At 37.8% G+C, this 24,977-nt stretch overlaps 1 protein-coding gene across 16 annotated transcripts in view; it reads left to right on the forward strand.

Moving 5' to 3' along the window:
• Positions 1-24,977, forward strand: part of PTPRD (protein tyrosine phosphatase receptor type D) — a 530,039-nt gene that overhangs the window by 450,759 nt on the left and 54,303 nt on the right. For all 16 annotated transcript variants that reach the window (XM_057548419.1, XM_057548421.1, XM_057548420.1 and 13 more), the window contains 2 exons: positions 7,384-7,507; positions 21,429-21,604. In XM_057548419.1, the coding sequence (XP_057404402.1) occupies positions 7,384-7,507; positions 21,429-21,604 (300 nt within the window). The remainder of the gene's footprint in view (positions 1-7,383; positions 7,508-21,428; positions 21,605-24,977) is intronic.

Raw genomic sequence — 24,977 nt, forward strand, 5'->3', positions numbered from 1 at the left:
TAATATTAAAAAATAAAATTAAAAAGGCTTCATTACAGAAATACACAGTCAATGGCAGATTGCTCTTCTAAACCTCAGAAAGGACTTGAGAATATCTAGGGGCAAACCACACTGAAGACCAAATGGGCCTACTGATGGGGAACTATGTGGAATGATAGTATTTTTCTGGAGGTTAAGGTCAATGAAAGTTCAGTTCTCTGTATAAAGGATGCTTAGTCTGACCCATAGTTTGGTTAGTCAAGTAGCTGCTCTGTTGCTTCTATGTAATTAAATCGTGTTAGTTGTTTTAAAATGCACAAAAACAGGATATATCTTTTTTGTGGTTTCTCTTTGATGAGTTTCTAAAGGGAATTTTTTGAGGTTTTCTACTGGTGGAGTGAGAAGTGGAAGACAGAGCAACTTGTATGGTGTTTTGCACATGGGAATAATATCTTTCTTCTGGATAGAGAAGTTGAAATTTTAAATCATATTTAAAGGGCTTTGCTGTAAGATGATGACTTCAGCTTTGTCAAAAAAGGTCAGTCTCATATCAAGATGTAATTTTACTCAATGACTGTAATCTGATGTGCAAATTCAGGAGCACTTTTTTGTTTTGAATTTAGAATTGTAAATATAGATCAGAAGCACTATAGAGATTTTTGTTGCTAGCTTTCCCACTGTGTTTCAGGAGAACAACTGAAAGGCATTTGTGAAACAGTCAAGGGATCTTCTCCAACTTGGCCAGACAGGAAGCATAGCACGGTGGCTAGTCACTCAAATGGGGGCAGGGGAGGGGGTGCAGGGTACAGAATACCTCTGCCCCAAATCTAGCTTCTCTACCTAGTAGCTGTCTGGCTCTGAGAAGGTAATTCAACTTCTCTCCACCTCAGTTTCCTCATCTACAGAATTATGATAATAATGGTAACTAATTCCAGGGTCTGTTTGAAGATAAGATAGCTTAAGATACGTGAAGCACAAAGAAATGTAAATGAGAATTAAATGTTACATAAGTGTTAGTTATCATATAAAATACTTACATTTTAATTCTAGCTTTTTATCAAGAATACAGGGCAAAATTGTAAATCCATAAGTTAAAACGTAGCTTTTATTTCCACTTACCTATTTTTTTCTTCTTACCTATTTTAAGGCAAAGTTACAGTTGATTAAAGAAAAAATTAGAACTTTCAGACCATCAAGTTAAAGACTACATAAATGCAAAATACTTGATATTAGCAAGTATTTAGCTAGGGCCTTCCCTTTCTCCTTTAAGTTACAGGGGGATTTTCCTTTTATTTTGTCACTTTTTCTCAGTAAGGCTAAGCCAGGGAGTTGAAGATGTGTTAGCATTAGAGTGATTCGGTCAAAAGCTACTGGGGGGAGGAAGGGGAGTGTGTCATGTGTCAAGTGTGCAGGCGGGGAGGCTGTGCAGAATGGTATGGCATCTTGGTAAAGTTTTAGATGCTACATAGGGTTCATCCGGCACATCTTCAAGGGCATTGTTGACTGGAGAAACAAAAGTTAATATTATGAAATAGCATTCTTGTTTATAAATTCTGTGACAATGTAACATCCACATTTCATGGAAATTCTTAAAAAGTCTATTAATCAACTTTTGGTTGAATAAGTCTACTTTACTTCATTTCCAACTTGCAAAATTCTCAGGGGAGGCTGAAGAGGACCTGGTTAGGATTCTGGCTCAAGAGGGTCGAATTTTGGATTGAGTGACAAGAAGGAGGTAGATCCCAAGTGAATGTTGTTTGGATAAAGAAGGAGGTAGATCCCAAGTGAATGTTGTTTGGATAAAGAAGGAGGTAGATTCCAAGTGAATGTTGTTTGGATAAAGAAGGAGGTAGATCCCAAGTGAATGTTGTTTGGATAAAGAAGGAGGTAGATCCCAACTGAATGTTGTTTGGATAAAGAAGGAGGTAGATCCCAACTGAATGTTGTTTGGATAAAGAAGGAGGTAGATCCCAAGTGAATGTTGTTTGGATAAAGAAGGAGGTAGATCCCAAGTGAATGTTGTTTGGATAAAGAAGGAGGTAGATCCCAACTGAATGTTGTTTGGATAAAGAAGGAGGTAGATCCCAACTGAATGTTGTTTGGATAAAGAAGGAGGTAGATCCCAACTGAATGTTGTTTGGATAAATAGACACAGAAGGATGAGCGGAGATAATCTGAGAGTCAAGCTCAGGAAAACCAAATACTAACAGCAAGAAATGATTGAATCCACTAGGAACAAGGGTGCTTATATCAAATTGCTTTGAATAATATTGGGGTGGCCTCAGCTTAATCTTACAGTAGGAAGATGCATGGTTATGATGGGCTGGCCAAAATTATAAGGTTGAATTGAAAATCAACTTCTGTATCACTCAAGACCTGTGTTGCTCTTTGTCCATTTTGGCCATTCCATTCTTCCTTGAGAAGCTCTCAACAAGAGAAGCCAGAAAACAAAGAAGCAAAGCAACAGTGTCTTCATTAGCACTAAGAAAAGCCTAAACATTGGGTTTTGAATATTAGGGTCTTATTCATCCATGATATCTTTGCCTTATTAACATGGATAATTGAAATTTGATTTTCCTCAACCACTTTGTTTTCATCTAAAAGATCTTCTTATACCTCATCTACTTTCAGTAGTTATTCTTCTTTACTGAGTTTACTGCTCTCAGCATTCTGACAAGCTCCAAAATAATGACCTATGCTGTGTATTGTTAAACATTCAGCCAGACAGATAGATACAGATGGATGGATATGTGTTGCACAAAGACAAGTCAGCATTATTTAATCAATGTTTGTTTGATCCGTGTAAAACGAGTATAAATGTAAGCTGCATCCCATCTGCTTTATCATCCATGGGAAGCCAACCTCATTTTTAAATCTTGATTTCTTATGTAATGGCCCCAGAATGACACAGTGTTGGGCTGCACCCCTTAGGCCTACAAGGCCTGTGCTTGCCCAGCTCCAAGACCGAAGGAGCCCAGAGTCAGCGACAGAGATATCAATGAATTTATATAAGCACTTAGCTTCTCTTAATCCAATTAAACAGAGCATCCACAAACCAATCTTGGCCATGCCATTTAGAGGCAGAGACATATTTCTAAGGTACACATAGACATGTATCTATACAGACAAAGAGATTTCAGTTTTCCTGCTAGAGTTTAAAAAGGCCTCTTTGGTTTTTTTCTTCACTCTCAGAGACCAGATGATTAAAGTTCCTGAGAACCCAGGTAGATCATTTACATCTCAAAGGCACAAGAAGAGAAATACCAATTCCCTCTAGAAAGCTAACTTCCTCTTAGGGCATATGCAAAAAAACAGTTTTAGAATGTCAAAAGAGTCCCATCTTGGACATTTTCAGGGATTTTTTTTTTCAGTTTCTAAATAGCCAATTCACTTTAAACAAATACCAGTGATAGACAGTAATACATATCATTCACTCACATTCACATGGCTCACTTTCAGAGGAACATGAATCAACATTCAAGTTAACCTTCGCCTCAGCTGTCAGCTCAGCCTCTGCCTTTCTTAATATAAAAAGCAACTGCCAGGCCCGAGCTGCGGCCACTGTTTTCCCTCTGTAACGGCGGCCAATATCTCCACAAGAGCCTTGGGGTGTCTGTGAGAGTTCTGTGAACTCTCTTGGTGGCCCCCATTCATCAAGGACAGCCACTACCGGGCCCCGCATACTAGTGGACGGCCCCCCCCGGGATTTCTCCGCAACTTTCAGGATTATCCCCACAACTTTTGGGTCCCACATTAGTGGACGGCCACCCCGGGATCACACCCGTAACTTTCAGGCCCCACTTGATAGCGGACGGCCCCTACAGCTTGCCGTTCCCCGTCCTTCCTTCCCGACATCCCGGCGCTCACGGGAGTTTCCTCAGTCTCCTGGCCACTCCGCCAGTTGCTGGGCTGCACCCCCGTGGGCCTGCCAGGCCTGTGCTTGCCCAGCTTCAAGACTGAAGAAAGAGCCCGGAGTCGGCGACAGAGACGTCAGTGGTTTTATGAATGGGGGAGCTTACAGGTCTGAAGCGAGGTCCTGGAGCGACATCCCACCAAGATCAGACAGCAGACAGCAGCGGGCAGAACAGGGCGGCAGGCTTCGTGACGGGGAGAGGGGAGGTTACCAGTTACGTGGGGAATTGACTTCAGGTTGTCTTTGTTGGTTACCAGGGAAACTAGCAGAGGGGCACGCCCCTCACCGCCCCTTTGATAAGCTATCAGGTGGAGATGTTCTGATCTAAAGAGTAGAACCATCACTAGCCGGGGCCTGGGGCAAGTATGTAGGAAGGTCACTCCTGTGAGTAGGGTGTAGGTGAAGCAGACAGTGGTCGAGCAGGGGATGTACAGAGAGCAAGAGAACAGCCATCTTGGGTGGCCGGGTCATACACACAGGATGATCAGTTGGAAAGAAATATCATTTGGACTGATGAGATAAAGGATAGTTATGTTGAAGTCTGTTTCATAGGTTGGGCTTCTTCGCTTTGCAATGGCTTTCTGGATAGTGAAGTAGCACCGTGGCTTAGTAATTACCAGCTGTTAATCATCAGTGAGCTTTGAAATCACCCAAACCTGGGTTTGAGGGTAAATGTATGAAGGTAAATGTATGAGGGTAGCTGTATGAGCAAATTACTTAACCACCAAAATGCCTGCCACAGAGAAGTCCCTCAGTAAAATTTATTGAATTAGTCTTTCTTTACTTCAGTTTCCTTGTCTACAAAATGGAGAAAACAACAATACCTACCTCATAACATTTGTGAAAATTAAACAGGATACTGCATGTAAAGCATAATGACCTGGCAGCTATTATTACCATTATCCGATTACCTGCAGGTCTTTATCTCTTGGGTCACACTTTAAGCCTAAACATATTAACATATGTGATATACAAGCTTATGTTTCCATTACTGGTTTTTAAACTCTTCTATGTAGGTATCAAATACGTCATGCAGACGGCTGCAAATGTGTGGCAAGAGTGGAAATGAACATGAGTTCACAGTGTCTTTGAGTTGGTCGATGCAGTTTCATTAGTCTAATTAAATGCATGCCATTTACACATATATGAGTGATCGTAACCTGAGGAACAAGGCCATCAGAGGGAGTAAGATCTTCCACCAAAGGAATGACTGTATATCAGTGAGCTTAGGAGCTTCTTGGGATATTTTAGAGAATGATGTGTAGGAAGCTTATGTACTCAGTAATGCTCATCGGTGTAAAGTGGAATATCAGTGGTAGTTGTACTTTCAGGATCACACACTTAATTACTAAGCCATATGATAATGAATGTTAAAGTATTAAACTAGTAATGCACTGCACATTGCAGTTTCCAAAGTCTGTTCTCTAACTCCCATGTTAAAAGAAGGAATTACTCCATGATTTCTCTTTATGAACTTTTCTCAGCAACAGTTATTCATCAGTTCAATTCATTTAAAAAACATTTGTTAAACCATTTATTGAGGCCTTTGTAGATGCAAAGACGACTAAAGGTGTCTAGGTAGGATGCTGGCTAAGGACTCCAGAATTTAAGCTGAAGGTCACCCAGAGCCAGTGGAAGTTCTTAAACAGGGTCCTAACCTATCCAGGGCTGTGCTTTAGAATGTCTACTTTGGTATGAAGAATGGATTGGAGTGAGAGTTTAGAGAAGGGATTCCAATCAGACATCAGATACTGAAGGACTGGGATTTAGGGGATGATAGATTTGGGACGGATCTGAGAATTTTTTAAGGCAGGCTTGGTCACTGAATGGAGCTGCTTTGTGTGGAGAAGGCTCAAGGTTGACTTGAGGGCTGCCACCCAGGCATCTGAATGCTTCAACTCCCTTTAGCTCATGGCATACTTGGAGAGGAGTACATTCTGCAGAGGAGGTGATGAGCTTCCCTGGAAAAGCAGGCTAAAAGACCCCTAATTACATTATTCTTTAGACTCTAAGACGTGGATAATTATTTTGCTGAGTACTGTTCAATGATTGACTAGTTTATATACAGATTAGCATAGGCTAAGAAAGGAAAAAGGGTTTTATAATCCTTAGTAAATTAGAAGCTGCAGTCTATACTGCTGAGAATTTTTGTATGTTTGGAGGCTTATTCATGACTGTTAATAGGCTTGGCTCCTTACACTTGTGAGTTTTATTATCGTGCTGAACTCTATCCATTTTAACACAAATGTGTGCATCCTTAATATTGTAACAGCTGTTGGATATATTTTACTTTCAAGTTCTACATAGCCACATAAAAGCGTGGAAAATATCTGGTATCAAAAATAACTGTTAAAAATTTTATGAACATAACAAAGTGTTTTTACTTTTTAAAGAATTTCATCTGTATATAAACCTAATTTATCATTAATTATGTCTGAAAACTTGATTTTGATCATTGAAAATCATGTTTCTATAATTACTGAACTCATATTTCCATATACCATGAAACTATAAGTCTTAAAAAAATGTCAGTATGCTATGATAAAAGAAAAAGTATTTTGATTTCCATAACATTGCAGGACGTTAAAAAGTTCCCCAGAGTTTTATATCAAAGCCTGAATTCAGTCTCAAAATAATGGTTCTGCTTTAACCATAAAGAACTTTATATATTATTTTATATCTGTGAAATATTTACTTTAGATTATTGAACAACTTTGGTTGAACTAAGGCATCAAGGAAAGACATTAAAAATCAGAAAAAGTAAGTTTAAAATAAAGAATAAAAAGCAAACTTTGTAAACATGATAACACATAATGATAAATTAAGAAGCGATTAGATCCTATCTGCATTAGATTATAAATTAATATTCTGACTAAGAAGATTATTTGATTTAACTGACCTCCCTTCTTTACTGTTATTCTTAACTGTTTGAATTGTACAAATTGCCTTGTGATAGTGGTCATAGTACGTTTTGGAGAAACAGACAAAATTTTAAGTTGCCCTCAAGATGTAAGCCTGCAGGTGAAGAAAGAATCGCCTGTGCCTAGTGAATCCAGTGAATGATCAGTCAACTTAAAGAACGAGGTTAGGTCCACATAGGAAAGGGTAAGCAAGATAAAACAATGTTCACAGAACTAGAGAACTGGAAGGAATATTGAACCAAGATAACTTGTAAACTACAGCAGCGGAGAAGGAAATGGAAAAGTGAAAAAAAAAAAAAACCAACCTGCCTTTCCACTATTAACAGAACACCTATATTGATTTCTTTTTTCCATTTGAATCAGTGTTGGTGACTATCACTGTTTTTTCCTATGATTAATCGTTTCATCTTATGCTGGTTATATTAGTGTTCAGCTTCACAGCTAGGGTCATCTTGATGAAGTGTAGCTTCAGAATTTTCTTTTTAAATCGTTTGTTACTCGTGATAAATGCCTATAATCTGATGTTATTCAGTATTGATTTTATGTATGTGTGCTATTTTTCTTTTCAAGTCAATTGACCCTGGCCAGCAGTTCACATGGGAACATTCAAACTTGGAAGTAAACAAACCAAAGAACAGATATGCAAATGTAATCGCATATGATCATTCCCGAGTTCTCCTATCAGCAATAGAAGGTAAGGAAATGCAGATGTTATTTATACCTTTATTTTCATGGGTTTAAATTGTGCATGAAAATATAGTTTTAACTAGGTGTTCAGCCATCTGTGAAAACAGTTACTTAAGATTTATGCACCGCTTGTTCTCACTTTTTCTTTTTCATACAAATACACCGATCCTTGAGCACACAATATCCTTGACACCATGTAACACGAGGGCATTCCTCATTACCCTCTTGCTTCTACCCTGGATGAAAGATTTCATAATGCAGTTCATGTTTATATAGGGGAAGCAAATTGAGGTTGCCCATTTTACTGATGGCTGCTGATGGTTATGAATAAACAGGTGATTGTCAGAAGATGCCCATAGACTGTTACTTAAAAATGGTGAGGGGTTTGTTTGTCAATAACTCTGGATAACCGCTAGGAACAGTCAAAAAGTTAGGAGTGGTGATGTGATGATTAATAAAAATTAAGCACATTAGAAGTGTCTGGCTCATCTAATTTGTGGACTGCTTGGTAATCTCTCTCACAATTGTAGTAGTAAGGAGTTTATTCCAGAAGGAATGATTGCTCCTAGAAGATGAGGATTATTCCTCGAATATACCTAGCTTCTCTGAAGGATTCATGAGAGTATTATCCATTCACCCCTTTCCAATAATAAATCCTTCTCACATGGCATATTAAAGACACTTAGGAGCTCATGTTCAGCACTTGGCATTTTGTTAGCCTTTTATGGTCATGGTAGTGCATTGGATTGCTGCCCTTAGAAAGTAGTTTACAATGTCACTTAAATCCTAACCTGGACTACCAACTGCCACATACCACATTCATCCTCATTGGCATTCAGAAGAGCTTTGTGGCTTTTTCATTCTTGAAAGTTCACTGCTTACCCTCTTCCAGATGTTTTATGAAACATTAAATAATACCAGCTTCAGACCCAGACCTTTTTAGTACCTTACAGTTGAAACATTTTCATCTATAGTTGTTCAAGTATCTTTCCCTTTTTTCTGCTTCCGAAATCTATGATGACCACCACTTTATCTCATACCTCTGACCAAGTCCTACCTGCCTCCCTAGTATCCAAAGTTGATTTGAAAGTGAGACTCTGCTTAAAAGCTTTCCCAGTCAGCACCAAAGGCAACAACACATTGAATTCCAATTTTGGAGGAATAAGAACGACCTTTTGGCATTTGAGCAAGTCCATACCTCAGTCCCCTTTTCTCAAAATGGTATTATGTGGCATAGATATATTTTGTAAAATTCTCACAATCGATTTTACTTTTGATGTTGGAAAATGTCTTAATCCCTTTTTGAGCCAATTAAAGATGCTAGGTGTTCAGGAGTTAACTTTTTTCCATATTGAAAAAATTGATCAGTTTTATCAAAGTTTCACCAATGCTAGTTCAAGCAGGATAGTGTCAAATAGGTAGTTGCTTCTTTTGAGGTCCTGTTTAAAAACTGTAAATGGTATATGTGGATGATTAGCATATAGGGTTTACATTTTACCTATTTCCCATCTTAAAATGTAAAAAACTATAGTAGCAATTTCTTGTCTCAAGTCTCTTAAATCATATCCATAGTAAATAAGAAACTAAACCAAGTCACACATAGAGGAGAGAAGTCTTTTTGTCATTAGTGAAGGTAAATTATAAAAATAAAATAAATGAATGTAAATTGAGAACCCAGTTGGCATGATCTTGGCTAGAGAACTTGTAATTCTGCCTTTGCTGTATTGTAGCATTGTTTCCACTCAGAATTAGGTCATTCAGTACTACCACTTCCCTGTACTTTTGCCTGCTTTGTTATTATTTTCCTTAACCTGTTATTTTCCACCATCTTAACAGTAAAGTATGTCGAAGGACAAAGAATGTTCCTCCTTGTACCTTTATTATGATAGTTGGAAACTATGTACATTTCATTCCTATGCTATTTTTACAGTATAAGAGCCAAAGCAGTTGAATCAGACTAAAACCTGCCTTTTTATAGCTCTGTGCCCACAAATACACCCTAAATCTAGAGGTGACCTAGAAACCAAAAGTTTTTCAATTTTAAGTGTTATGCAAAAGGTTAGAAGCATTTAATTGAAGTTTATGGGCTATACAGAGAGCTTTAATCTAGATTACAACCATGAACAGCATTTTATCTTTGACTAAGCCCTAGCCAGCAGATATTTAAGGGGAAAAGCAATCATCCTATATCTTAAGCACAGAAAAAATACCAGCAACTGGAACCACAGAAGCACTAACTGAGGCTTCTCCTATAAAGGGAGCTTTGATAACACAGAGCCAGATTTTTAAAGTATATTAAAATGTTAAGTGACTTCATGCACAATTTATAAAATGTAACGTGCTTGTTTTGGGTTCTACCCGTGGTGATAACTTACATGACTGTGGTTGAGTGTTTTATTTGGGGCGTTTTTGTTGTTGCTCTTCTCTCAGTGGCTCTGATCACTCTCTTCATATTACTTTGCAGAGTGATCTAATGACATCAAAGAAAAAACTGGGTGTTGCCACAGTGACTCGTGTTGTTTTTATCTTGGTTTAATAGAGCAAAACTTTTAACATACTTCCACTGAAAGATGACAGGGGAAAAACTTAAAAGAATCAGGAATTGTGTATGGGCACCAATGTGCTTACTGAACCCCTTGAAAATAGCGACACTTCATGACGTGTTTCCGAATTACAATTATTTTATGTATGCTGGGGAAAATGCAGAATAAATTCGAGAGAGTCCTAATTACAAAATGCTCACAATTGTTGAATTAGAGAGTAAGCGGTATGAAAATACAATTGAATTTTTGACCAATGCAGTTACTGTTGGGATCCCAACATGTTTAAGCAGTTCTTAAGAGAAAATAGTAATTCCTGAAAAAAAGAGATGATGGGATTTATTTTAATGATTTAAGATAAATATTGTCAAAGAAGACTAAATGGAAACTAATATTTATATGTGAATAAAATAATATAAAATAATATGCTTAATCTTATAGATGCCAAAGTTGTCCAGAAAGTATACTTTTATTAAAGTACGAAAAGTGAAATGGACAAACCAAAAGATGAAAAGCAAGTTTGGGTCACAGCTCTGTCACTAAGTAGTTACGTAACCTTGACTTTTCTGAGTATCAATTTCCCCAGTGCTAATATCTTTTACTTTTGAGTTCTCTAAGAGTTAGCTCTATGTAGTTTTCATATCAACTATCTTATTTACTGTACTCACAACCGTACTCACTGGAGCTTATTTACTGTACTCACTGGAGCTCAAACAGAGAATCAGCCCTGACTCTCTCAGTGTAAAAGGTGAACAATTAATATAGCTTAAATTAGAATTGAGCTCTTCTGATTCCTCGATCCAGGCTTCCATAGGCCCACATCACTCACACTGCTTTCCTACTGATACAGGATGTGACTGTAACTAAGTAGCTTAGCATGGATCCGAACACCCAGCCTTGCCTTTTTACCTAAAAAGTCCATTTTATCATTTGGTATCATGGATAACACAAACTTCATATTAAATATTTCATTTCCCTCTTTATGGCCTAACTTTTCTGAGGCAGTGACACAAAAGGGGGAATCATCAGTGACCCAAATGCATCAGAGTCCTACAATTGCAGAATGTTACATCTGTCCCTCACAGGCGATCTACTTAGCTCAAATATCTTTTTATGTATCTTCAACTTCTTATAAACTCAGGAATATCAATTAGTGGTAGATTATTAATTGTACTGCCTTGTAACTATCAAAAATTCAATCTAACTATTACAGTCCTAGATAAAAAAAGTTTTGTTTTGTTTTTTTTTGTAAAATAGAATTACTCTTCACTGCTGCCAGTACTATATTTCTATTAGTAGGATTATAATTAACATTTCACTTTGAAAGTCATGTTGACATGGAATTTTTTTAAATCGTTGGCCAGGCCTAAATATAGAGCAAAATTTAAAACCCTCCTTTTAAATTCGACAACAAAGACAAGACGTTATGATAGACATGACTGTCTTGGTATTTCCCATGTGTTGGGCATCATGTCATAGATTTTATATACAGAGTATAAAATCATGTATAGTTGTTATTTATAGCGTTCAGAACAACCTCAAAAGCTAGTTGTTATCATCCAATTTAATAGACAAGGAAACTGTTAAACTTTAAAAAGTCAAGTAACTTGTTTATAATCATTAGCTAGTTACTGGCAGAGCCAAAATTTTAACATATGAGTCAGTTGGACTCAAGAAGCCTCTTCTTTCCAATAGGTCACTTAAGACTGTAGCTACCTTTGAATCATAATGGCCGAGCCTATACATATCAACCTAATTCAAAGACTGCCTTTTTAGGAATTTTGAAATATACATTGTGAAACACTTATGATAGAAATCTTAGAGCCAGAGGTCTTCAACTGTGTTCTTAGACTTCTGTCAAAGTGAATTTTTCCAAAGAATAAGCGATATATAAATGGCTTTCAGGTGGATTTTTTTATTTGTTTAATATTACTTTTTGAGGTATCTTAGGAAGAATATGAAATAAGAAGACAGAAACTAAATCCCAGTTTTAGCAGCTATGTGACCTTGGGCATGTAACTTAGTTCAGTTAACCCTTTGGGGGGAGCTGGTTCCTTTTGAGAATCTGATGAACATTTTAAATCCCACTTGCAAAGAAAAGGCACCTACACACTTTATCTGTATACTAATATCATAGAGTTCACAGACACACAATCTCTTTGCAAGCCCATTCTCCAGTTTAGGGGCCCCTGACTTAGTGTCTTTTGTTCTGGTTCTTCCTAAAATGAGAATGTATAAGATCCTTCCTGCTATTCCGAAAATTCTGAAGGTTGATTCTAAATCCAGGGATCATAGATAAATATTAAATCTTGGACATTAAGAGATTACTCTTTTGAGGGGAAAAAAAAAACCCCACGCATTTAATCCAGAGGGTTTACTCAAATAGAATTATTGGCTGGTATGTGTCTCTCCTACTGCACCAGGTTTAAATGGTTTTATCTAAAAGAGTTAGAAATGACAAAGAATAAAGCGCTTCATGCCATATGCATTTTTTAACACCAGTGCTTGTTAATCTGATAAAGGCAGCTTAGTAAAATATGGGTTTGTTTTATTTTTTTCTAGTTTTGGGGGAATATATTTAGCTTCAAACCATAAATATGTTTATTCACTTCATCTCTATAATGAAGAGGTACCTTCCTACAAGGGCCTGTGTATTTTTCAAGAACTACTTTCCTATTAAATCATCTTGCTTCTGAAGAGATTATTTGGACAAGTTACTGTGCCTTGGTTTCCTCATCTGTGCAACAGAATTAATAGTAATACCTACTTCCTAGAATTATTAGGAGGATTTAATGAATTAATACATGTAAAGCCTTTAGATGAATGTTTGGCACAAAGAAAATACCTAATAAATATTGGGAACTATTAAAGTTATCATTGCTGTTATGAATTTTATTACTACTATTGATAGATCCTTTTATCCGCAGATGGAATTTCTTTTGTATATGATCTATGGAAAAATTAATAATATCCAAATGAGAAAGCTGCATATATTTGCAGCACTCTGTGAAGCAAAAGAAAATATTGGTGCTTGATACATGGAAACGAGACCTATAATAGCATTACAAATTTCAACAAGAGGAAGAATGTGTTCTTTTAAATGGAAATCCAAAATGTATCATCTGCTGTTTGATTTATATAATAGGAGCAACTCAAGACAACTCCAACTGTAAATAATATAGATGATGTTACAACAACTTCATTATCTGTGAGATGCGCAATTTAGCACCTTTAAAATGAGGAAGCAGCTCACAGAATCACTGCCCCTAAGATAAATCTAAATTTAAAAAGTAAAGAGAAGAAACTACTGATATTCCCCTGTACTATCGGTTTGCCATCTGCCACCACACTTGTGCTCTACGCTTAAGTCCTGTCTTAGCTTCTTCTGTATAATGTTCAAAGGTAAATCTCTACCAATTTGTTTAAAACAGCGGTCAGCACATGGTAACATTCTCCAGTTTCACATCTTATCCATGCTGTGAGTTATCTTTTTTTTTTTTAACAGGCCGTATCTAATAACCTGATATATTTTCAATAAGTAAAAACAAAAACAAACACAGGAAAATCAGTTAATACCATCTAGCCAGCATTTTCTAATAAGCGTTTAATTATATTATAGTGAATATAAATGTTCCATATGAAGCACTAACATTAAAGAATTAAAATTGTTTTCCTCAGTAAAGAATAGCTGTCATGATATTTCCCACATTGACTCAATAAGTATGATTCCTTTTCCTCCCTCTCGGTTCATTCTCTCTCTCATTCTCTCTCTTTCTCTTTCCTCTCTCCCCCAGTCCCAGACACTAATGACTAATCTGTGGGCACCTGGTGTTTGTTTTATTTTGCTCTTGAAATTCTATTTAAACTACTGAAGGAAGTTGGTTAGAATACATGCCTCATCTTAAAAAAAAACAAAAAACAAGGCTAAATCTCATCCCATTATTGGTTGAGTTCATTTTTTTTACATTGTTCAGAACATCAAGCACTGGGTTAGCTCAATTTCTCTAACATTTTCAGTCTTTCAGTTTTCAAATTAATTCTTTTTTTTTTTTAACACCTTTATTGGAGTATAATTGCTTTACAATGGTGAGTTAATTTCTGCTGTATAACAAAGTGAATCAGCTATACGTATACATATATCCCCATATCTCCTCCCTCTTGCGTCTCCCTCCCTCCCACCCTCCCTATCCCACCCCTCTAGGTGGTCACAAAGCACCGAGCTGATCTCCCTGTGCTATGCAGCTGCTTCCCACTAGCTATCTATTTTACATTTGGTAGTATATATATGTCCATGCCACTCTCTATTTAAATGGCATCTCTCTCCTGCGTGCAGCAGAGCAAGTGGTGTGGGGATCTGTTATTCCCCAGCTCCTACCTCAGCCTGCACCTGTGGTGCTTCTTACCTAGAAAAGAGAAAAAGCATTTTTAAGGGATGGCTAGTTGTGTTGGTTTTTTCCTTTACTTTTGTTCCCAGGAAGCTAATCAAAGAGGGACTCAGAAAGCTCTATGAGTTTCTTTTTATCTCCATTTTCTTTAGTTCAGTTATTGGGATTTTCTTTTCATTTGTATTGTACATCTATGCAGATTGTGCTAATGAATCTACACTTCATTACTCTGATGCTGCAGAGAAACCTAAGTCATCTGCAGAATGGCTCTGTTTTTAGAATATAGGCGCAGGTAGTACATGGTTGGGAAGTTAAAAAATAATTATTTTTGTCCTCTCCGTTAATTTTTTTTAATATAGGAATTAGGAAGGGGTCTTCCAGATTTGGAATTACGTTTTGTCGGTAGAGTATTTAGGAATGACTTGGCTTATTTCATTTCTGTTTATCACGTCGATCATGAGAATAACTAGTATCCACTGCTATTTTAGAGATTTCAAATGCATTGACTCATTTGACTCTCACAGGGGTTTTGGGTAAGGAGGTTATGAAAGTGCTGCTTGTATTTTAGGATATATATATGAGGGGACTGGGGCTCTGAGAGTTTCCTACAGACAGAGCTACTGTCGTCATACTCTGCATTTCATTTTGACTACTTCATTGCTGAATAAAGCCCTACAATAATTGCATCCTTATTAACATAAGCTAAGTAGACCAAAACTCTGTGACTTGGCTGAACAGGCATGCTTCAGTGGCCCAAAGTCTGCTTTATATTTCAGGGCAAAGTGCCCCCTAACCAGAAATCAGTTCCCTCTGTCACAAGTGCTGATAAGTCCCCAACACGTGTAGCTAATCTTAGAATGCATTCAAAGACAATCCAATCGCCCACATCCTTCTCTGTAGCCACTCTCATAACCCAGCCTCCTCAGCAGTGCTGAGGAATAGAAAACCAGAGAACGGAGGACGTAGAACATTGAGAGGGTGGAGGCTGGGTTCACAAACTCTTTGAAAGGTATCCATTCCACTAACTCATTGTGGTGATGAGCTGCAGTGCCCACAGAGCAACACACGCTTCTAAAAAAGATCGTCCTGCATACGGTAGAAACATGGAGGGTCATTTGCCAAACTGCAGTCACATCCGGGGAGACTTTGGCTGATAATACACTGTGCCTTTGCAAGAAGCGTTTGTTTTTTCTGGTATGTTGCGAAGAGAACCCTTCGTTTTGCTAGTTCTGATGCAGCTGTGGGTGGCTGCCATGGTGGAAGTGAAGGAGAAAGAAGGCCTGTGTCCCTTGAAATCAAATAAATTTACTAGGAGGTTATTATTGGATTTCATCTTTCTATTTTCTGTTCTCTAGTTTTGCCAGTGTCAGCAAACAAAGTAAACAATTTTTTCTGCACTGTGAGTTGTAAAAATTACAATCTAGGTCTTAACTGGCAATTCGTTGTTGTTGGAGTTTTTCTTTTTATTTGTGTATTGAAGTGGTGGAGATGCTATTTACTAAATAAAAGATAGCTTTTGTGCTCTAGTGGGTCCTGCGTACTTCCGTCTTACAACAGGGAATAAACTGGCTTACCAAGAAAACAATTTCTTTTTGACACAAACTTTACAAAGGGTTTGCAGAGTGAAAGGAAACAAAAGTGCTGGAGTTTTGATGCCACACTGCAAGTTGGAACAGAGTCAGCCAGTGAGCTGGAGGTCTATCTTCAGCTCTGTAATGCTGTAGTAGTTTGTATTCTGGAGCCCTGGATGGCATTCTGCCTTCCCTCTAATGCTGCCTCTTACTCATTCTCGCCTCCACAATTCAAGGAAAGCTGCTTTTTCTGAATAGACTGTGTACTAGCCTAGTCCTACCTCCTCCTCTTGTTTTTGAATTTGTTTATTTTTTACCCCACCAGGTTCTAATCAAGGTTTGAAGTATCAATCACACCAAAAAAATCTCATCTCAGCATCTCATCAGAGGTAGAAGCAATAGGAATCAGCTTGAACGATCATCAGAGCATGTTCCTACCTAATCTGAGAGCCACAAAGCCTCTATTTATCTTAAAATAACTTCACAGAGATTTCTGAATCCAAGAAGGTTAAGAATACCACAGAGAGACATCTTATTTTAGAACTCAAAGGGACTTGAGGGAATCAATTTGTCCAACACACACTGTTTAGCAGATAAGCAATCAGAGGTCTGGACAAGTTGAACGGACTGCCCAAATGTCAAAGAGCAACCTACCAGCATGCTGCCCTAGACTGGAGTTCTGGTTTCCTGGTTAATTTCTCTAAAGCCTTAGCATGTGCTTAGTATTGTTCCAAGAGGCATATATGATTTACCCTCCAGTGTGGAGTGACACAGAAGTACACACTTACCCCTTACGATTACTTAATTTCACATCAATAAAATAATTCATGTACTATTTTGGGTCCTGCTTTTTTCACTTAACATCAGAGCGTAAGGCCTTCATTATTAAATTTTTATAATTATAAACACCTCTCGACAAGAGAAATCTTTTCAAATCAAATTATCTGCTGACCTGAAAAAGCTAATGCAAAGCAAGTTGTTTATTTTTTTTAACTGGACCCACATGACCCAATTAGTTCTCATAAAATTAACAAGGGAAAATAAAAACTTATTTTAACCCAGTCATGACAAAACAGCTCAGACAGTGTATTCTTTGACATTTCAACATGCTTTCGAGGTTTTAAAGTATTTCTCAGTATGAGTTAATTATTCATCACGAATATTCTTTCAAACCTAGTAGCTTTATCTTTCCGAGGATTCCTCTCCTTTTGTTAATATTCAAACACACAGGGGAACATTATTATGAAGCCCTAAAGTGTTAATCCCATGCTTAAATGAAGAAAAATGGCATTACCCCTGCATGTTGAACTCATGATAAATTCTCAAAGTTTTTCAGACAGAAAAACAGGGGAGCCCAAAGTTCATGTCCAGGCTAATTTTTCCACTGAAAGCTATAACTGGCAATTCCCAGTGAATAAAATGAAAGCCTAAACCTGACCCATCCCTGTTTGAATAGCTGTTTGCTATGGCTTGCTGTGCATGAAGAGCACAGAAGCACAGTTCTACCAATCATTCACCTCATCACGATATCTGTTAAAGGCTTGAGTTTTATAGCTCTTAGTTTGCCCAAAACACAAAGACCCAGTATAAAGCATGTAAGTAATAATTTTAAGCACCACAAGAAATAACAGTCCCTTAACTGATGAAATAGACTATAACACAGGAATGGGGAATATTGTGGGGTACAATATAAAGTCAAGATCTAGCCTCAGCGTTCTCACTTATAAGATTAGAATGATAAACAATTATTATTGGTGTCGGAACTGTTTACATGACTTATTAATTGGAGAATACACATGAAACAATACATAGGAAATCATGAAAACTTACTTTTATAAACGAAGTAAAGCCATGGATGCCTAGGAAGAGCAAGTTTTAGATCTAAGCTGTTTTTTTTGGACAATGACATTAAGACCAACTGTCCAAGAGACAATCCTACAGCAGGGCCAATCCTAAGATTTTGCCTATGATGAGCTTCAGACATCTTTTTTATGATCTTGTTATTTTAATAACTCCTGCCCCTCAAAAAAAAAAAAAAAAAAAAAGGCAAGGCACCATTACCATAGTTTTGGACAAAAGTCTCCTTGACTCCAAGAAATAAAAGCAATCAGCTAATTTATAGTAATCCTATATTCTTTCAGTTCTGCATTTTAACTTAGATTTCTATTCATCATAGCCCCAGAAGAATTCAATTAATTCTCACATGCTTCTCTTGGATCAGTAGTGCATGCTGATTAGTGTTGCATTAGTGGAAAGCCAGCATAGTATTTTTTTTTTTCCATTGGGGTTGATTGAAAAATTGGTCTAAATATATCGCATTGAAAGTTGAGGTCTCATCTACCTGAAATACACTGCTCTTTAATTTTAGATTCCAATATGGGGTTAATATTTTTTAGAAGGGCAAGCCACCACCATTTCTCAGATCTTTTCTCATTCCTCTTTCTACACAGCTTGTTATGTTGGGTTGTATGAATATAGGACACATTAGGTCTTAGAGCTTCTAGAGAACACAGCCATCTCTCACATCTCCACATTGCAAAAGACATATGAGAGAACTTACTGGAAGTGTCTTTTTGCCAGAGTGTGTAAAGGGATTTGCCAGGAGGCTTTTATTCCAGGTACTACCTCCTTACAGACAAGTGTCAAAATAGAAGAGGAGCCTCACACTATTTTCAGGATATAAATTTCAGCCTAACAATGAGCTCTCCTAGGTATTGAATTATTGTTTTCAATTCTCTTCTTTCCAGAATATCAAGTCCCAAATTCTTAAAGTATTTGGTGATACAGTATGGATCCCAGGTGCCTAATAGCTTTCAGGCAGAATTTTTGTATTTTTATCCCTGGAAAATGCAACCATTATTCGGTATCAACCTATTCCCCCTAAAATATAACGACTTATTGTTCAAACTTGAGCAATATGTCAAAAAACAATTCATTACATAATAACTGATTAAAATTTATGCCAGAATATAGGATAGGTCTGATTCCCCTCCTTTAGATGTGAGTCTCACACCCACCTCCTCTGTCCTCAGATGCATTGTTCAGACACATTTGTTACCATCCCTGATGAGGGAAAAATGGCATAGTGCCCAGCTGATGCATTTTCTGAGTCATTAAACCAGATTTCTCCATTTTTGAGTTTTCTTGGAAAAAAGTTTTCTGTATTTTGGTAGCGGAGTGAGGCCCTTAGCCAGAATTCTTTCTATCAATTCTTTAATGTTAACTGCTAAATTAAATTATTTAAAGTGGGCTTTTCCTGTATTATAAAATAGACTCATTGGTGGCTCAGAACCAAATCCTGTGGACATGTAGATGTGCGTGCTTCGCCAGCGGTTGTAACCTGAGGACTTTATTTAAACTGTCCTTTGAATCTACAGTAATTTGGTGTCAGGGAGGAATAGGATCTTTATCAACAAAGGGCTGCCAGAACCCCAACTGCTTCTTGAGTAGCTATAATAGATGAATAATGTTACAACCAACCGTGCATTTCAGTTTTTGCTCAAAAGGCTTTTCACTAATGCTGGTGGTATTCCATATCCATGTGTTCATCTTGGAGCCCAGCAGTTTCCATCTGACTTTCATTACTTTTTCTTGAGAGGATCAGTTTTACAACTGGAATCAGAAAAGCAGTCAAAGTAATTGCAAGTGGCAATCAGTGAAATAGAGTAATCTTAGCTTGGGAACATATGTTCCATTATAAAGAAAATATTCTTTTTTTTTTTTTTTAATAAATCCAAGACTAATATTTTCCCAAAGTAAGAAGGGACCATGTACAGGTTCTATTGCTACCTCCCTGTAAAGTGTTTGTTCCCCTTCAGGGATAGGCAACTCATTACCTCTGGAGGAAATCTATCCCCTTTCTGATTCTGACTTTTATTATGCTGGAGATGAAATTCATCTCTCTGTAGTTACATCCTTCAGAACTGAAAGACTTGGGTCTCAACATAGTAAACCTCAAGCTCTCTTCAGACACTTATGGGCAGCTCTTATCTCCAACCCCTATCTTTTTGCCAGGTTATAATATATATTCCTTTCTCATAAGGAATAGCTTTGATTTCCTTAATCATTCCAGCCACTCTTCTTGAAAGAAACTCAAACTTCCCTATACCCCTTTTAAAGGTGTTGTGCTGAAGGAATATTAGACTTTTAATCAGAATATCTGTATTACATTACAGCTCTGCTACTTATTAAATGTTGGAACGGAGGCACATAATTTGCTCTTTTTGTCACTAGGGATAGCAAAGGTGAATAAAAGAGATGTGGTCTAGAGGCACATAAAACAAGCAATAAGCAAGTTAACAAACAACTAAATATGTAATTTCAACGTGTAATAAGTCATATAAAGAGTTGCCAAGAGGGTTCTTAGGTCCCAGGGTATCAAGGGCAGGCATGCTGAGATGGAGGCTGAGTGTTTTCCGATGGGAAGGAGGCAGAGAGTGTTGTAGGATGTGGGATGGTACTAAGCTAGCAATGTTTTCTAACAAAGCCAGCATCTGGAAGCAGGCCAGCGTCTAGAGTTTAGAAAGTGAGGAGGTGAGTGGGACAAGATGAGTCTGGAGAAGTACAGAGTTTTGTAGCCATTGAGAGTTTGGATTTTATTTAAAGTATAAGGGGAAGCCATTGTTGGGTTTGAAGAAGAGACATTGCAGCGTCTGAAATATATTTTTAAAAATTGCTCTCATACTAGATAGAGAACAGACTGCAAAGGACAAAACAGAAGCGGGACAACCAATTAGGAGGCAGTTGTCATAATTCAAGGAGAGATTCATGTGATAAAACAACCCGTTGAGGTTTAAACGAGAAGCAGTACCCTACAGAGGTTAAGACACAGATGTAGCAGACTGCCTGCCTATAATTAAACCAGACTCCAGCAACGTCAGCAAGCTCTGTGCACCTTGGTTTCCACCTCTGTGAAAGGAAGATCATGACAGAACTTCACAGAGTTGTTGTGAGGATTAAAAGAGTTTATATATGAGCTCCCTCTTAGCGAAATCTGGAAAGAATTTTTCACTGTTATGACATGTTCCACCCTATATTGCATTTTCAGGCTCAGGCATTATTTTAGTTGGTTTTTGTCTGGGAACGAAGAAGAGAATGAGTGAGGAAAGTGACCAGATAATTGTTTATCCTCCTTTGCAAGCTGTATTTTGCTGATGCAATGGAGAAGACAGACAGCGTGTGAGAGAAAAGGCATTCTATGGACAATCGGTTGTGTTTTTCTTTCTTTGGAGTCCACCTTGTCACATTATAAAGACAAACATTGCATTACTCTAACGTAATGGTCCCAATGAGACCTATTTTTAATCTTGTTTAAAACCCAAACTTTAATATAGTGTGACTCCTCTTAATATAACATTGTCATTAGGGCATGTCCCAGGCTGTTTCCTCTTGTGACATGTTCACCTCATTGAATAACACTCCTTGTTTTACAGGAATCCCAGGAAGTGACTATGTGAATGCTAACTACATAGATGGCTATAGGAAACAAAATGCCTATATTGCAACACAGGGATCTCTCCCCGAAACATTTGGGGACTTTTGGAGAATGATATGGGAACAACGGAGTGCCACAGTTGTTATGATGACAAAACTAGAAGAACGATCCAGGGTAAGGATGAATATCTACCTTCTTCCTTTTAAAATCTTCCCTCAGATAGTTCCTGCATTGCATATTTTATTCTGGTCAGAATCTAACCTGTCTTTAAGCTTTGATTTTGTAATAGACACTAATTGTGAATGAGCATCAACAGCTTAGATTAAACCATTCTTTAACATTCTTTTGAATCTTTCAAAAAGGAAATTCTCTCATGTTACGATGTGTGTGATCACTAAAAGAAAAAAAATAGCACTCAAAGAAGTAGACAACTTGGTTAGAAAAAATAAATATTAACTTGGACATCTTTGTAAAATCCACATTGAACAAGAACACACAGACTTTGGGGGAGAATCCCACCATATGTACTTCCCAATATTGTCAACTTTTTCTTTCTCATAATCTGCAGTGCAAAATCTAAAATTCTGTGAAAGAGGCTCTTTTTAAAAATTATTCAAATTAGCATAAATTAAGTCAGGGCAGCCAAAAAAATGATGTTGGTTAATACACTGCTGAGAAAACACATAAATGTGTAGAGGGCATTTTGTTAGTTTAGCCTTCTCCAAAATGAATAGATTTTAATAATGGAGTCATTGCTTAGTAAGGTCCAAGAAAGGAGTTTTATTCATCATATGGGTCCAATATTATGGAGCACGGCACATTAGTTAAATGCTCTTGATTTGCAAAACTAGAACATAATGGGTAAGCAGGATGCCATATTCCCAAGTGCATATGCCAAGTGAATATCGTAGCCATCTGATGAAAATCAATCTGTAACCTTGAGAATTTAAGGAACAAGTAAGTCTCTGACAAATCACTGAAGACAGACAGCACATACTCTCACTGTATGCGGCCTTCGGGGCAGAGTCTGAAACCACCAGTAGAGGGCTCATTCACTGGGGTCACAGTACTATCAAAAAGAATATTTAGAAGGAAGCCAAAGCCCAACTCCCCATTTGTTGTGTGACAGCTGAGATTTTTTTAATGTTCTCCTAAGCTCAATACATGGCAGTTTCTCTTAGCCCCAGTATGTATATGAGAGAGGAGTTGTAAGCTGCTCAGGAGATTCATAAGGGAAAAGCTCAGACTTAGGAAAATATAAAAAGTCCCAGCTGTTACCTTAAAGCTGGGAAATCAATAGAAATAGTACACAACTTGTTTAGCAAACCTAAAAAGCAATCAGGTCTTTTCAAAATGTGAATTCTACAGAAATATTTGAAATATTGTCTGAAAAGAATTTAGATAAAAACTTTGATGGCTGCGAAGACGTCTCTGTGTTATACTTTACATGCAAATGCCATTCAAAATGGATGTAAATAGATCCATTATTGACTTGCACTCAGGGTAACTCCTATCTAGCAAGCCCTTGCTTTAAAAACAATCCCCCACCCAAATAATTATTGGATATAATCGTTAATCATTCTAACAATGCCTAACATGTATTGGATACATTGATATTTTACAACAACCCATGAGATAAACACTTCTGTGATTTCCACTTTATATGTGAGTAAGGCCAGGACATTCCAGAATGTCACCTAAGCTCATTCAGTTACCAAGGTCAGAGTGAGGTATTGAAGACAGCCTGTCTCCACAACATCTGTGCTTACCCACCAGGACATACTGTCTGTTAACACTTCTGTGAAGCAGAGACAGCTGAACTGTTATATTACAGTGCGCAAGTAAATCCAAGCTACTCGGACTGTTCTGCCTGGAGATACCGGCTGGTAACAAGCAGTCATTTGCAAAAGCTGTTTTCAGTTAAACACACATTTTTATCTTGACACTGCAGGCCTTCATTAAGCCATGCACAGAAACTTGTTTTGAAATAACCAAATGGAATTCTGCCCCTTTTCTCCCTAATTGCTTCTAATAATAAAATTAGTTCTAACTGGCCCCACTGCCAGTGCAACATCTGATGGTAATGAGCAATTCTTGGCGAAAGGCACTGTGACTTAAATACCTACAGTTTATCTTTATGTTGCAGGCTACCTTTTTTTCCCCACCTCAGACAGAGAAACTTATTTGGAAGTTACTAAATGAGCCTCTGTTTGCTCTCTTCATTAATTACACTTTGCTCTTGCAAGTTAGCTTTCTCCTTTGTTAAGTGACCTGAGGAGGCCAAGTAAAGTGCTGTCTTGTGATTTTTATTCTGAGGTGGTTCAGCCTATACCCAAACTTATGATGACCTGCGTAAGCCAATATTTAGAAATCTCAACCATCATCAACCTAATCATACAAATGAACCCGGACCCCCAAGGCCCAGAAAGCCCTTTGTTCTCCAGTCTAGAACACTTGAGAATAAGGGACCAAATGCCCTCGAGAGAGCTAACAAAGCCCTGGTCCACCAAATTATCTCAGCCCCTCTTCATCTTCCTGCCTCACATCCTACCACCCCACCTTTCCCCTGTCCACTTGCTCTTTCCCCCGAAGTCCCAGGGAGGAAGCGGAAGGCATTCCTGGATTCTCAAAGCAAGAACATAGATTAAATTTTGCTATAAAAACAGTGTTATAAATAGTGGTTAGTTGTTGCTGAAGTATACAGCTCCATACTTGGGGAACTTTGTGAGTTATGTGGGCTGACCTGGGGACTCAATGAGTTCTCAAATCCCAGCAGCCAACTTCAAAGTAGACATATGAACTAGCCTGGCTTTACTTAGAAACTGCCCGTAGTCCCTCTTATAAAGAGAGGAGATCCAGGTAGTTTAAACAAATCACCTCTCCAAGGGCTGAAGCTTGAAATTTCATTATTTTGATGAAGGCTCAGGTTCCTGAAATAATATTCATCCCCTTGGCTTGTTGAAAAAAAGAGGTGAAAAAATAAAAAATTAAAAAATAAAAAGAGGTGTGTGTGTGTGTGTGTGTGTGTGTGTGCGTAAACACTTCTGTGTATTACAAGTAGGCAGGAATACCTGTTAACTGGAGTGGGAAAGAGAAAGGAAAAGGAAAGGGAAGAGAAGATAGCATGATATTACACAGGACTCCCTGGGGACACCACCACTAGAGGAAGCTACCTGACATAGTTCCAAGTAGGGGTGCCTTGCAGTCAAATGTGTGTTTAGATCCTGACTTTAGTGCCTACTAGCTCTGAGACATTGAGCAAGCTGCGGGACCCTCAAAGTCTCCTTTCTCCTTGTTGGATTACATGAAAGGGTTATTGTGGGTATTGCCTGAGACAAGGAACGTGACAGGGTGGCTTAGTGAGTCTACACTATTATTTTTTGGTTGAGATAGAGAAGTTGGAGGCTTTACCATTATAACTTTAGTCTCCCCTAAAGCTGGCTTCCAAATAATTCAATTTGTGTTCCCAAATGAAATGAGCTTGTTTCTCTGTGGTTGACAATGAATCCTAACCAAACTCAGAGTCACTGCACGTGGCGAAATGTGC

This window comes from Balaenoptera acutorostrata, chromosome 6 (assembly GCF_949987535.1).
Source record: "Balaenoptera acutorostrata chromosome 6, mBalAcu1.1, whole genome shotgun sequence".
Lineage (NCBI taxonomy): Eukaryota > Metazoa > Chordata > Mammalia > Artiodactyla > Balaenopteridae > Balaenoptera > Balaenoptera acutorostrata.